The 15891-nt window shown below is 40.7% G+C and overlaps 1 protein-coding gene across 1 annotated transcript in view; it reads right to left on the reverse strand.

Moving 5' to 3' along the window:
* Positions 1-248: 248 nt before the first annotated feature.
* LOC136102290 (cytosolic phospholipase A2 epsilon-like) overlaps positions 249-15891 on the reverse strand; it is a 34934-nt gene continuing 19291 nt past the window's right edge. The window contains exons 10-21 of the mRNA XM_065839266.2: positions 15707-15793; positions 14514-14551; positions 12492-12639; positions 11482-11618; positions 10282-10504; positions 8777-8891; positions 7531-7668; positions 6153-6260; positions 4761-4952; positions 3809-3975; positions 2309-2495; positions 249-1184 (exon numbers count right to left, since the gene is read on the reverse strand). Of these exons, the coding sequence (XP_065695338.1) occupies positions 985-1184; positions 2309-2495; positions 3809-3975; positions 4761-4952; positions 6153-6260; positions 7531-7668; positions 8777-8891; positions 10282-10504; positions 11482-11618; positions 12492-12639; positions 14514-14551; positions 15707-15793 (1740 nt within the window). The 3' untranslated portion in view covers positions 249-984. The remainder of the gene's footprint in view (positions 1185-2308; positions 2496-3808; positions 3976-4760; positions 4953-6152; positions 6261-7530; positions 7669-8776; positions 8892-10281; positions 10505-11481; positions 11619-12491; positions 12640-14513; positions 14552-15706; positions 15794-15891) is intronic.

Below are 15891 nucleotides of genomic sequence, written 5' to 3' on the forward strand. Positions count from 1 at the left end.
GAGCATGTCTCGAACTGTTTAAACAAACGGCATTTAGTAAAAGAACAAAGTTTTCATTCTCTAGTGGAATTAAAGTATTTTCATTTTAAGCACTTTTTAATTTAAGAAAGAAAGTTTAATATGAAAAGAACCTTAACTGGGAAAAAAATCCCAGGGTGATTTATTTTGAAAGCTTCAAAATAAAATGTTGACTTTTTATATATGCTATCAACACAAAACAATCAAAACTGACATAAGTCCACAGGAAATTTTGATGTGCCCAAATTCCACGTTTTGCTGGAAAAGATTTTATATGTGAAAAATCTTACGCTACTTCCTCCTAAGTTGCTTCTTCTCATTTATGTACGATTCATTCACAGCCCAAGAGAGCCCAGGAGGTGGACACGATTCACAGGGCGGGCTGTGTGCACACATTTGTCCCTATCACATTCCTGACCTCTGCAGCTGCTGTTCAGGACACTTGCAAAGCAGAGTTGACTCAGGGATCCAATACCAACTTCCAGCCGTCTCTCAGGTTTTCTTCATTTTCTAGTGCTGGATGCACCTTGTGTTCCACAAAGAAGAACTGTAGGGAACAGAAGCTTATACTCCCTTCTCACAGCCTGTAGGCGTGCTGGCTTGGTTGTATTACTGTAGCACTCTGGCGGTAAAAATTTATTTTCCTATATGTCATCCATTATAATAAGTTAGGCTTAAAATAACACTATTTTTTAAATGTAACAAGGATTTTAGGTAAGGAGCATTCTACAGACAACCTTAAATAGAGACAAAGCATGTATAAAAAATTCCCAGGCAATGTTTTTGCCTATAGATGCCACTTATTGGGAATAGAAACAGCACCAAAACAAAAAGGCAAACCACTGAGCCTCCTGGGGTAGTTTCTTTCTATAGTGCAGAATGGACAGTGTTCAAAAAGTTATGTCCCTTCTGTGTCCCAGAGCATGAAAAACTCCTCTGAAAATATAGGGGTAGGTGGACAGGAGATTAGCACCTTCTCCTTTGCATCGCTATCTGCAAGGCCTGCATAATCATCTGTGAGTTGTTCAGGACGTTGTATTCACTGAGGTTCAGCAGTCGGTGGAAATTCTCATCTGTGTACCTGACCGAGAACATGCAGTAGGGTGAAAAACGACTGGTCAGATCAAGTTGTCCTCCCTCCATCTCAGAGCAGCAGCGCTTGACACCTGGAGAGAAAGAGAAGTTGCTGCTGTGACATGGTGTTTGTCTCAGTCAGTGACAAGCTGCTCACGGTAGCCCAAAAAGGGGAACTTTCTGCCAGGAAAGGAATCACAGGGTTTAAATGAGCTGATAATGCAGGTTGTGTATCGCCACTGCTCGCTAAAAGAACATTTTGTACCTGAAGTGATGAGGGCAGAAGGGAGAAGTGAGGGGCAGCATTGTAATAATCATCTACAGCTCACTCATGAGCAGCCGTCTCATTAAAACCATGGATTAGTTGAGGATATCACTCTGAAGGGGCACTCCACTAGGCACGACCTCTACAAACCCCAGCTGAGAGAGAGGAGTTGCTAGTAACAGAATAGCATTTAAGGGAGAAAGAAATAATAGAAACATACAGAAACTTCCAGTTCCTGCAATCCTGATTGCAGTGTCAGGGGGCCTGCCATCAGGATCCACCTGTCTTCGCATTGCTCGTGTCTCCCAAATCTGCAGAAGCAGAACTTTGGACTTTACCTCCCCGCTACCAAGGGGCAAAGAAAATGCATCCTAGTAACTGGTAGCAAAGGAAAGGAATATGGAGCAAATGGTCAGGGCAGGAAAAGAACGACAGCCCCCAACCACAGCAGAGTGAGAAAAATGACCCCCAGGCTGGTGCTGTACCAAAATCAGACACATCAATCTTGACATTGCAGGATTCAGCCTGAAAGCCAGGTTCTTGCTCCCCCACCACCCATACATGAAACTACGCCTCCTCCAGTGTAGAATGAAATCCCTGGACAACAGACAACAGATGTAGGGGAAAATAATCTGTGTGAGCTACACTTTTCTCAGTAAGTACTCTTTTACAATTAGCTAGCAACACATTATTTTGCAAATGGGAGAGAGAAGAAGGTAAACACCATTCAGAAGACAAAGGCCATGTCTATCTTTTTAGGGCCACACAGATTACATGAATGGAGACACTAGCTTTAGCAGGAATGGGGAAAACAGGTGTAATTATCTCAAGTGCTCTCACATGAACCCAGCCAGCAAAGATGGCCAGTAGCAGAGAAAAAGGCTCCATCTGAGTCAGGAAAGTAGGTAGTGGTGGCTTTTGATTAATCCTTTGCCACTACTTGCAACTTACCAGGTGCTTTGTACTCTTGGAAGGTATCATTCACGAGTGGAAGAAAAATCACGATGGGACATCCTGGCACATCTGGGTCATGGAATATGTAGCACTCCTTCAGACTTTTCCTATCTTCTTCAGTCAAAGTAACTTTAGGGAATGGGATTTTCTGCTCTGAGTAGTATTTGTATGCCTTGTCTAGAACCTGGAATATCACAGAAATGGTCAGCATTGGAATTTAATTTGGTTGTCTTAAAGGCCCCAAATTGTTATCTAGTATTAAGGTTTAGTGACTCAGACCCATAGGGTGGGTTCCTTCTTATCAAGGGTTACTCTACACATAACTGCCATACATAGTAACCAGAATGCTAATCACAAGCTGTAAACACAATTTTAGAGTTAGAGAATTCATCCTAAACATTTTTTTTTAAACATGGAAGTATTTTTCAGAAGTTTAGGGTAAAGCATGTAGGTTTAGTAAATGAAAGAACCTGTGTTAAATGTATTGTATAGAATTAATTAGTAAAGAGGACCTCGGCAAGAAAATGTTTAGAGTATCTTATTATGTGCTTGGAAGCCAGAAGATAAGAAAGTTAAGTGTGAATGTGCAATTACATCTCTGTCTGTGCAGGCATCATGGCACAGTGTTAATTGAGATTGATATTTTACCGAGAAAGTCTGAAGTATTAGGCTATACTGTACCTTTTCCCTGAAATGTTTAGTACAGTATCATGTCCTGCTATGTACTGTGTTATTTACTCTGCACCATCTAATAGCAGACACTATCAAATAGGAAACAGTTTCTACCAAAGTGCTTAAAATTGCAGCAGCCTTTCTTCATAAAATCAATCTAGACAATGTATGAGGCTGAAATGAAACTTAATTACATGCATGCCTCACACATCATATGTCTTATTAACAGCAGCACAGCTGTTCTCATTCACAAAAAATAATTTCACTTAAGCTGGCCAAGATGTTTAAAAGTGAGTTTCTAACTAATCTCAGTTTCTGAGATATAAAGACCCCAACTTTTTTTTCTCTGCAAGGCCTTATAGACTTTATCTCCATGAAACTGGAGTTTCTGGAAAATCATGCTTGTCATTGAATTTTCCTAGTACCGTCTTATTTGTCAGTACAGAAATGATCTTCCCCTGATTATCTGCCTAATTATCCACTTTATTCTAACTTAAGTCAGGAGAAATAGTTTCCTCATCTTTATGCATATTCCTGTGCAGGGTCTTGAAACCTGCTTGATTCAGCATAAAGCAGAAGAGGCTCTTCCCATCGTTCTGGAAGACACCATGCTGATGTCCTCTTGAATAATTCAACATGTTCATAAACCAGCAAGAGAGATTCCAGGAAGAAATAGGAACAATATTAATAACTACATTGAGAAACATAGGGGATTGCAGTAGTAAAGAAACGAACAGCTGAAATAACTACCAGTTCTGGACACTACTGGCTAGACATTTACAGGCAAAAGCAGAGAAAAACACATGGTAACAAGAGCCTCCTCACCGATGTGTGTGATCCAGTAGTATAACTTAAATATATTATGACATCCACTTCCCTCTGTGGCCTTAAAAGTGGTGCACTGCTAGTATTGACGAAAAATCCAGCGTCTATCATGCCCAGATAATCAGGATTTTGCATCAGCTGGTTAGGACGTGAGTCTAACACAGTGTCTAAAGAGAAAATATTTATTGGAATAAGAAATTAGCAGCAGGAATTTTGACTGCAAAAGAAATTAAAGGTGGAACTGACCATTCCAGAGGCCTGGTTTAATTTAATTGCAGCACCACTGGATTGTCAAATGGGTACGGGAGGATCTGCAAAACACCAGCTAAATTCCTGTTCTGAAAAATCTTCTGTGTTGAGATTCCAGCAATATATTACTAACTTGTCGTAATCATTAATGCCAGTAGTTATTTCTAATACTTAAGCTAAATCTGTCTTGCTTTATTTCAATCATTTTTTTCATATTTTATCCATCACCGATTTGGAGAACAAAATATCCCCATCCCTTTTTTCATTTGGAGTTATGCCTCCCCATCAGTCCCCTCTTCTTTGGACTACAAAGCCCCATTCCTTTCGAGCTTTCTCTCATATGTCATATTTTCTGGGATATTCCAGTTGCAGTTGAAGTCACAGGCACAGTCCTGCCAAATTAAGTCTTGCCATGTTCACTCTTCTCTCTGCTACTTCAAATTTGGTTCTGTCAGCTGCAAGCCTACACTCTCAGCCTGGACTACAGACATCTCAGTTAAAGCACATAAACACATGCTTATCTTTAAAAACAGTCTTAAATACCTGGCAACACTGAAGTCTTAATCTCTTCTCTCTGTTCAGAAAAGAAATGTTCTTTCAGGAGATTTTTTTTCCCCCTCCCAAGACTGACAGAGTTCTTTCCTAAATTTCCCATCCCAAAACCACCTGAAAATGCTGCCTTTTAAATATTAGTCCCCATTACCTTTCCATCTACAGAAGTGCTCATTCTCCAGGTAGTTGTTGTGCAGCTGGTAACCCTTCAGGAAGTTGTGGTGATGGGCCACAGAGAAGCGGTCAGTCAACGCTCCCCGAAGGGCACTGGCCAGGGGGCCAGGAGGGGTGTACATGCGAGTCCTCAGCTCGTGGGGTCTTGTAGGCAACACCGGGTCTTCATCTGGAGGAGGGGAGAAAAACTGGTGAACTGTTTGTTAATTTATGTTCATTTCTGGTTGTCCTGGTGTGTCGGAGATCTCAGGTGTTGTTCGGGGATAATTCACTTAAACATACAAAAACTGTTCTGAAGGACAGGAGTGGCTGCTGGATGGTCTTAACCTTTGGCCTGAAGACAGAAGGCCATCAGAAGCAGTCTTTAGTCTTGGAAAAGGGACAATTTTAGGGAACTAAGCAATTCAGAGAATGTCCTATCAGAAAGAAAGTTACATATCCTCACAGGGAGATATCATGCAACTGAGGCAAGAATGGAGAAAATGAGGCTGAAGCACATTCTCTGACCTAGTCAGATGGGCAACAACAGGGCACCACAGAGTCTATTGCAACAGTGACAGCTTCTACCTGATAATCACCTATGGCTACATGAGGATATGCTTAATCAGTAGAATGAGAACATCCCAGGAAAACCTAGGGCGTCCTTTAATATCTAGAAACCAGGGTGACTACATGGCAGCACATGTGGGTGAAAAGTAGAAATGGCACAAGGTGTGGTTTCTTGAAATCACAACCTGCTTTGCCAGATCAAGCGGCTGATGGTGCAGCAGAAGAGATTTGGTGGTTTCCGTGATTGCACAGATGTAGTTCTTTGTCTTTAGGTTGTCTGTAATTACAGTTACTATCATATGAAATAATTTAGCAATGAAACTGTGGTTTCTATATTGCTTCAGAAAATATCCTCTGGGCCTCTTTTATCTTTGTGCCAGGATGAATCCAATGCTGTAATTACTGTACTGAGTAATAAAATAAAAACCCAGGATATATTGATTAGCCCATTTATATTCAGGTTTATTCTCTGCACATCTGCACAGGCAGTAAAAAGGACTTTATTCTGTGCCACTGCTTCTTGGTTCTGTAATGTTGAGTGAGAATGGACAATGTCAACATACTTCCTGAGAAAAGCATGACCCCTCTAAAGCTTCCTCTTAAGGCCAGAGCTGTTTAATCAGTAGTGTTTTAGTAAGACTAGTAATTACAGCAGCATTTTCCTGATTACCCTCTTCCTCTTAGTATTTATGGTGGGAGGGGAAGTCACTCTCTCTTAGGAGGATCCTATGATGTTGTCTTCAACATAGTTGACAAGATGATGCCATAAGGTATCCAGAAGACCAAGTGACCATAAATAAAAGACTTAATAATTTCTCACCAACTTCTTCTATTCTGTCTTGTGTCCATCGCTTCCAGAAGTCCTCTGAACTGTGGGACAGGCCCCATATTTGTAATAGGTTCACAGAAAATATACTGCTCCACATACCTGCAAAGGGAATTAGTGAACACAAGGACACATTTTAACAAGAAAAATGCCTGTTTCCTTCTCTTTTTATCTCTTAGATTAATTTTTGAATGTGCTTAATTTAAATATTTCGAAACTTCCAGGCTGTTAAATTCCTCTAAACTTTCTGTGGCATTGGCTTGGGTCACACTGCCATCAGCTCCGCACCTCACCCACTGCATGGCTCGGGCAGACAGTAAAGAGAGAGAAGAATGGGAGAGAAGTAAACGTAAAGGAGAAAAAACACTCCAGAAGCAAAAGAAGAGCTCAGGTAAATCAGAGGAGTGAACTGGCTGTTCAGCCATTCAGTTTGTAAGAGCAGGTCTCACCCTGCAGCATGGAAAGGCTCACAGATGCAGTGGCTCCTGCTCCCCTCTTGTCTCCATCCAGGGTTGTCCCTCTCTGCCTCCCTACAGGGGCACCGGTGGCTTTGTTGGCAAAACACAATGCAACCATTACATCTGCTGTTGTAAATTTAAATATGTATTCTTATTGGTCTACCATAAATGGACTTCCTAATTTTTAGTGGGACACAGAAAACAACACAGCATACACAATATGTAGAACATTAATTTTCAACTAGTGGGCCAGATAAAAAGGACCAGCCTGAGAAGCAGAGGTATTCCTTGGACTTATAGGCTGTTTAATATCATAGCATGTTTACTGAAGCCATGGAGCTTCTAAACAGCACAACTGTAAGAAGAGATGACTGAATCTGAACTCGCACAGCTCTACGTTCACCTGCCAGTGACTCTGACTCTGTGGTGAAGGGATATTATTACTTTTACACACAACCCATCAGTACAAGTCAGGGACTGACCAGAGACACTCAGAGACCCTTTGCTTCTGGTCTCATTTTACATCCTGGGCAGCCTACATCTTTGGTAGATGACATTATCTACGTGGGGTTGTAGTTAAACCTCACAGCTAAAGCACAGCTGCAGGTTTTCTGCACAACCAAAATTTTTAGAAACTGGAGTGCAGTCAGAGAGGAATCAGAAAAATAACGAAGTGGGAAACATTCATTACAATGAAAGAATTAAAGAAATTTATTCCATCTATGACTACTGAGACAGTGGTAAGAAACTAAAAAAAGTTGTGGGATTTTTCACTGCTACTACAAACTACCACACACCCCCATTTCCTGGCAGGTGATATTGTAGCAGTGTTCAGTATGTTAGACCAGAAATATCTACCCTCTAGTTAGCAGCATTGCACTGTTCTGAAGCGTCAGGACAACAGAATACATCACCTTGAAGGTAGCAGATCCGGGATTCGGGGAGCTTTTTTAATAAGCGACCCATGAAGAACTCGCTTCCAAAATGCTGTGTAGGAATGAAGCAGCCATACTTCAGCAGTCCCACCTCATAGGGGGTGAACTCGACCCACTCTGCAACACAGACACAAGCAGACACTTGTAAGGCTCCCAGGCTCTCAGCCGGGTATGGAACAAGCGGCAGCGAGGATGTAAACCCACCTGACCTCTGTCTGCCTTTGCAAAGCTGTGCTTATCCATGACTGCCTGCAGGCCCAGGCAGCTGAGCTGGGACACTGGCAATGGGGAAGCAGGACCAGACATGCTGCTCATGTGGTGCTGCCCGTGGCACAAGGTGCACGCTGGGATCACAGCAAAGCTCCAGCTCTTACACCCCCTGTGTGCACTTACCAGTCCAGGCTTCTCCAGCGTGCACAAGGTTTTGATCTGCCCTTGCATATGCCATATCTAGGTGAAAGTACTTCCACTATTATCAATACAGTAAATTTGACTTCCCTTGAATAGTTTGGTTGTGTAAAAAGATATGTACTCAGCTGTCCAGAAACAAGTTTTTGTTAGATGCTAATTATATCTTTATATGTGGTATATAAGAATGGCAGAACTTTGACTTTCTTGGATGTCCTCTCAACATGAAGTGCAGTTATCTGATATAACTGCGGAGTAAGCAAAGACTGGGATAGAAAGGTCATGGACCATAATCTCCTTTTCTTTCAGAAGTGCTTCATTTTTTAATCTCAACCATAAAATTTTTATGTGAATTTCTCCTCCACTTCTTCATCTCCTCCAGCTGCTTCTCCCCATGGAAAAAATTAACAAAAACAATGAGCAAAGCAAAGATTCAGTTAGGAGTAGGTTGGATGCTTTGCCAAACTTTATCATAACTATGTGGTCTTTCTTCATGTTGAAACTATAACTAGGCATTGACAAAAACCAGTATTTAATTCTCAGACAATTACAATACTTCTTATTCTACGTGTATCAGATAACATTTCAGAAATGGCCTTTCTGGCAGGATTTTGACTGCGTATGTCTAGACAGTGAAATGCTGATCTCAATAAGCTCCTGTATTAAAATTGTAAAGCATGGATGTGATGGTTATTTCTCCAAAAAGCAACTGACACACCAGGATCATTTTCTCTAAGTGCTTCCAAGGAAAGATGACCAAATCACATAAATTCAGTTGCTAGTTTTAGCCCCACGGGATCTGAAACATCATCCTTACCTTTGAAATCATTGGTGCTGTAGCTGTCCCGGACGTTGACTGACACATAGATTGGCAGTGGGTTCTGGCCATCACACAATGCTTCTTGCTGATCCGAAAGTTTGTGGGGGTCTTTCTGGTTTTGAAGAAAAAGTTATGTGAGAAAAGATGGAAACAACACATTGTGAATTCAATAGCCCCGGTGCTGGAGAAGTCAGGCAGCTCTGCCCCCCACATGCAGGACATGCCAGAGCAGCTCCATGCACCCACCCACCAGTGACAGACCAGTCTCCCAGGGTCCAGCCTGACTTTGTGCATGGGTACACAAAGAGGCGAGGAGAGGCAAAACTACTCCTGCATGGATGTCCGTACATACTAGAAAGTACTGCCCTGGCAAGTTGGAGTAGAGGGAAGCTGCCCCTTAGGATGAGGAGCACAGAGTTTCCTTTCTCAGTACACAAGAGCTGTTCACAGTCCAGGCCTTGCAAGGGGACTGGAATATGACTGCAAATTATTTGCATCCCACTCAGCTTCTCTTCTGGAAAAGCATATTCTCATTGAAGAGGTTTGTAAAAAACATAAAATCTCATGAACTGCTGACAAATTTAAGAGCAGCTAATTCTGGCAGATTATGGAGATGTTAATGGTTACGTAGCAATTGTCAGCACTGTTCAAAGGGGAAGATGCTTGGTTAGATTTTGAGGGGGATCTCATCTAGCTGAGGGTAAAAGAGAGGCAGCTATTCAGCTTATACCTTTGTTTAATAAGTAGTATTCCTCTCTGTATGTATTTATTGTCTGTTTACACATCTATAATACTGTATATTTACTTATAAAAATAAATAAATAAACCCAAATGAATGGCTGAATGATTGCCCACACTGTAGCACACTTCTGTTCGATCCTCAACTGCTCTTCCCTTCCCACTTCCCAAGTACCAAAAAGCACACAATCCTTGAACTGTGGTCCAGCTGCGGGAAAGAGGGAGTGAACTGCTGTACTGTAGGGGTAGAAAACACTTTAAATAACAGAAAAACAAATTTTGTTATTGCTTGTAAATATTCATATTACTTAAACCAGCTTCTGTCTGCACAGTCCTTCTCAGAAAAACTAAAATATGCACTTGCCTCCAGAGTAGCTGCAGATCAAATTACCTGTCAGTGGATGCAAATCAGCAAGCCCTCTAGCTGTTTCACATGTGCTTTGTATAGTTTTTACACCTGGTTTGCAGCTTGAACTCTTTTTGCATGCATAGTCTGCATTTTAGGCAGACTGCCCAAGGTTGCCTCCACTTCTATTTAAATACCGGTCAGATTTCAAATGGCTGCACCCACAACCTAATTTATTAACACATAGGATGCGTATCTTCCTAGGCAGACTATCAGAATAAATAAAAAAATGTGAGAGTTTTTGACATGGAGAACTCCACTCTGTTTTGAGGTACATTCTCTGAAATGATGGGCTAGTTTTCTCTCTATTCACTAAGAGAAAAATACATGGTTGTCCAACAAATGGAATATATCATACCCCATCATTTAGTAAGTACTCAATGATGAGCCCCCAAAGATCTATAAACGATGTCCTGTATCCCTCTTCTTGCCGGTGACAAAGCTGCTTGTTGTAGTACTTCATGCGATCCATAGAGAAACAGCTCATCTTGCATTTGGTTGCTTGTTTTTGGGCTTCACCAATATGCGAGTCTAGGTCCTTCTGTGACCAGTAGGCATCTCTATATAAGTTGGCCATGGTCCTGGAGAAAGATAACACAGACAGAAAAAGTCAAATGGAGTAAAAAGAGTCTTGAAATTTTGTGCCTTTGGGGATAGAGGTTTACATTTAGGGATTCACTTCTGCTCATACATACTCTGGTTTTGCTGCTCCATCCAGCAGAATGAACACTCCGGAGTCTATGACTGTTTAAAAGATGGCAGTGAAGGATAATGTATTTTTTATGTTCCTCATTTTTTTTTTTGGTTGTTGTTGTTGTTGTTTTTCAAACAGAACTGGCAGCAGCATAAGAGATAAAATTGCCAGGTGTGAACATAGGTACATTTTTGAAGCACAAATTAAGCAGAAAATTACAATAAATTTTCTTGGCTTGCCATAAATCAGTTCACACCAGCTGCTGTATCTTGGCTTTGTATCACTTAGTGATAATCCTATGGTATCTTTATGCTTTATTTTAATGCCATCCTCTATTTTACCAGGCTTTCCCACATGGGGCAATCAGATGTTGGGCATTTGTAGGTGCTGTGAGCAGGGAATAACGCTGCCCAGAAGAGCTCAGTCCTTCCCCAAACTGACAGATTGCAGGGGTAAGTGTGCACTGTCCTGCAGTTTTCTTTGTGTGACCCGTTAGAAAGCAGAGCCGTTTTCAGAAACTACTGGAAACAACAACTGGGACACCAGTGGAGAGAGGAAGAGGTGTGATGCGACAGGCAGTCTTACATCCACAGTAACTACTTACTTAGAAACCATTTTGACAAGTGTAATTGTCATATACATATTTAACTCCTGAAAATGTTGAGTTGAAAAGCACGGTAAAGAATTGCTAATAAAAAAAACTGTGTATCAGATCAAGCTGGTGTTTAATTGCCCATTACTGAGAAACAGCTTGTTTCTATGTTTGAAGAAAATCTGCTGATCTCATCTGCCTTCAGAAGTTCCTCTCTGCAGCAGCGTCACCCTCAAAAGGCCTGGTCAAGCCCCCTGAGTGAGCTTGCTTACCAGGTGGTGCCAGACAACCCACTGATGTATGTTACACAGTCCAGGAGATTTAATTTCTTGAGTCCCATGAGGCTGCCATATAGTCCTGTCATTGACTTCAGCCCTCCGCCTGTCGTGATGATAGCCACAACGGGGACCTGTTAGGCAGAAGAGGATGGAATATTCACACTGACAGCATTCAACACAACGTCCCAGACTGCAATAGAGTCTGGTCACCACATCAGGTCCAGGTCCTGATCTCAGCGCTTGGGTCTGTTTTCAGAAAGCAAGGCTCCAAAGCCAAGCAATGACTGCAACTGCTGCTTCCCTTTGCATTAACATAGTTTGAGATGATTAACCCAAACCTGGGTTCTTTTCTGTCTCTAGGACATACGGGGCACAGATGAACAAGAAGAAACCTTTCTGTGGGGACAACAATGTATTTGCTCTACATTTCCCACTCTTTTGCCACTTTTTTCTAATTCACACATCTACTACTACTGTATGAAAATCCACATACCAGCCTCATGAAGAAATGCACTCCGTTCACAGCCACTGTTGTTAAGCTACTCTCATCAATGCTGTTATTCTTCAGTATTGTGAAATTACTTTAAAATAAATTATGTTTACTTTAAGAAATTTCAAAACTGCAAGAAAGGGAAGATATTATAAGAAGCACTCAGAGATGTTTATTGTAAACTCTCAAAAAGGGAAGAAATCTTTGCTATGTAATGTATTTAGTCTGCACACAGTATTTCTGAACCAAGCCATTTATGGCATAAGATGGCAGGGATGAATGCACCTCAAATCTGACAAATTCCAAATTGACAGTCATGAAGGATGCAATTATTGCAACTTGTCTTTCTTGCAGTAATAAACCTCGACAGCAGAAGCAAATGTGCTTAAGATATACGGACAAGCTCGCACATACACAACAGATGCATGTGTCCCATTTGATGACCACTTGCCTAGAAGAGTACATGAAGGCACTAGAAATTCAACATATGCCACCCCCCCCCACACACACGTACCTCATGATCCTGTAGATCCTGTTGTAGGTGAAAAACATTTTTCAGGGCACTTGCTACATATCTCTTTCTTTTCCCCAGGAAAGCCATCTCCTCTGAACACAAGTCAAACCCAAAGCGCATATCCAGGTCTTGGTGGCATGAACACTTACTAAGATAAAAACAGGCACATATTTTACATATTAACACACCCATATCAATATAGGACTTTGAACAAAGATAATCTACAGCACCCTTCCCTTCAAACAGGGTGATGCAATGTGACATGAGCAAAAGAGAATTCTATTTTTAAAAGTAATGAAACTCATATCAATTAGTAAGCTTAACCAGTGGCATTATACCCCATCATTAGCAATTGATGAAGATATAAATGAAAAAAAATATATATTCTAAAACTAAAACAACTACAAGCTTAGAAAATCTGTGTGAATGGTAAAAAGTGAATGTATTTATTCCTATTTCACGAGATATTTTCAAATTCTAAATGTAAAATAACCCCCAGTTTTCCAAGGTTGGCAATTCCAATGTCAAGGTTATTACTCGTTTTGAGCAACTGGAGTGGGAATACATCTCCCTCTAGCGGTGAGTATCGCCGGGGAGCAAGCCCATCCATCCACTGTCAGGCATGGGTGGCCGTGTCACCCCGCTGGAGGGAGGACCTGGGTGACACACAGCCCCTGGATGGATGAAGATGGGTCACTGAGTTCAGTGGGGAAGTATTTCACCCCCACTACTGTGATCTGTCTGCACGTGCATAAGCCGTCTCATGAGTCAATGCTGTCAGTTGTATTTTACGTCAGCCTTGACTCAAAAATTGTGAAGCTTAATGTTACTCAGAGGAACAATTCATTTGCATCCACTTTGAAATTTAATAAGTCATTCCTTAAAAATAGACTGTTGGAGCTTATTTCCCTGGGCGTTTGTGCTCTTCCACTCACTGACCTCCCTCCTGTCTCTTCCTGCCCCGTGCCCACAAGACACCAATGGGCAAGAGATCTGGCGTGGTCTCTTCAGGCTCAAGCTACCCGTGGACTCCCTGCCTGGCCAGTTAGCCCCGGTCAGGCATTGTACAACTGTAGGATTTTGCTTTTTGTTTCAGGGACAGAAATTATCTTTTCTACTGAGCTCATAATTTCAACAAAACCTGTAATTAAATTTATTTATGAGATTTCTCTACCATCAGATTTGGGTAAAATCAGCCAAATAATTGCAACTATATTTGTAAATGAAGACACGCAAGGGGAACTGAGTTGGCTGGAGCTGTAAAAACGAGTTTCCATTGTAAATCAAGATATAAATGAACTGCTTTTAAAGTTCTCTGAATGCAAAAGAAACAAATGGAAAGCATTTTTCCTGTTCTGGCATAGTGCTGGTTTTCCTGTTGTCATTGACCACTTACCTTTCTGAAATGAATGATAGAAAAAATCTGTTTGAGTTCAAAGTAAAGTTATTTTCCACTTTTACTTCCTGGTCAGGCACACACAGAAAAGATCAGTTTACCCAATTCTGTATATCACATGTGGTTATGGATAACATGAAACATCTTCATGTTTACTGATGAATATTAATGAGAATGTCTATAAATGTCAAATCACTAGCCACATTGTCTACCTGAACTTCTGCTCAATATACACTTTAGCTGCTACTGAACATTGAGGGTTAAGAAAAAAACAAATGTTTATAATTTCTGATCAACTTTATTGTTTACTTCTGTCCATTCTGGTGTTTTAGTCAGCTTTCTTGTTTTTGTGAATTTCAGAGACTGACATTGATCAAAAATAATATACTGTGGTCAGAAGGGAAGGGTTAATGTTAAAATAAATACATGTTTATCAACATTTATTGATTAAAGCCAAATCTTCCTAAGGCTATTTATGTATAATTTGCTGTGCATGTATTTTATGTTTTATAAAAAGCACGTTCTAGTTTTCAGACTGAAAATACCTGCTTGTGTCATTTCCATGTGGCTAAAACAATATAAAAATCAATAACCTAAGTCTTCAGGAAGAGAAGAAGAACTCTTACCAGCTTTGTGTTCTCACATTCAAGTCAAATCTTTTCTCCTGGAAAACAAGAATGTGTACTGTAATTTTTTATTTTTTTTTCCCTTTCTGTCTTGAGGTTGGAGCTTGATTTAGACCCCAAGAAGGTCTGGCAATTGCAAAGTTAAATGTCTGAGATCTCAGCATATACTTCCGAAAGCATTCACTTATCTTTGGCGGAACATCCCTGCCCACAAATCTCAAACACTTCCAGACCGCAGAAACCACTAGCAATCTTATTACAGGAGGTTCCTGAGACCCATGCAGTAGGTCCTGTTTCCCGTGTTATTCACAAGCCTTCTGCAGCATCCTGAAATACTATTTTTTGTATGTTTCCTGTTCTTTATGTTCTAATACACAACACATCTTTGACATCTTGGTCACAGTCTCACAGTGAAGAGCCTGCAAGTCTGCATTTGCTGCTGCCAAGACTTCATCCTGTCTTAAAATAGTTATTGCAACCTTCATAGTAATTAACAAAAATATTCTGTTTTGAGAGAATGTTTTAATGGTTTTGAAATCTATTTCTTCACAATATGACTATTAATATTTGTACAAGGTTGTCCCTAATAATCTGGAAATCTGTAGGTACTTCTTAGCAGAAACACTTTTTTTTTTTTAATATACTAAGGATCCTTTTCTTCTATTAACTTCATTCAAAATTATACAGTACATAGATCTATTTCATGCAATAATACTATTACATTCTTTAAAATCCATACAATATTTCTAATATTTTCAATATATTTTAATATACTGTCCTTTGAAGCACAAGGTTTACTAGGGGCAAGTTTATTGACTTTTTCCTAGCTTGTGTACAAGGAGCAAGTTTCAGTTTGGACCCTAAGCAAAGGATGAGTCAGTGAGCCTTTGGGTAAAACCAGGAGAGACATACTGAAGGAATCACCATATTTTCTGACAACCTTGTTGGTCTCTGTATCTGCTATTGGCACGTAAGAATGGCATCTATAGACTAGTTAAGACTAATGAAAGGTCAACCTTCTTCTGTGAAGAAAACAGTTGGAGAAACAAAGCTCCTGTTCAAGGTCTGAGAAAAAAATCAGAACATTTCTCACCTTCTTATAAGCCATCTGGGGCAATATTATGGGGACTTACAGAAGGAATTATTTCAACTTGAGTGACCTTTCTTTCCTGAAGTCTGGAAGTGATGCTCACCTCTGCAATGGCCGTTGTCCTTCCCATCGGCAGCGAATTCAGCATCACCACAGGAGAGCCCGTCTCTGTACTGTACTTACAGGTCCACTGGGAAAATAACATGCTTTAAGGAGAAAAGCAGTAAAGGGTTTACCTTCTCCCCCTCCTCCCACTTTCTAGAGAGGTACTCATGGTCAGTTCATCAT

Source organism: Patagioenas fasciata, chromosome 5 (assembly GCF_037038585.1).
Source record: "Patagioenas fasciata isolate bPatFas1 chromosome 5, bPatFas1.hap1, whole genome shotgun sequence".
NCBI lineage: Eukaryota > Metazoa > Chordata > Aves > Columbiformes > Columbidae > Patagioenas > Patagioenas fasciata.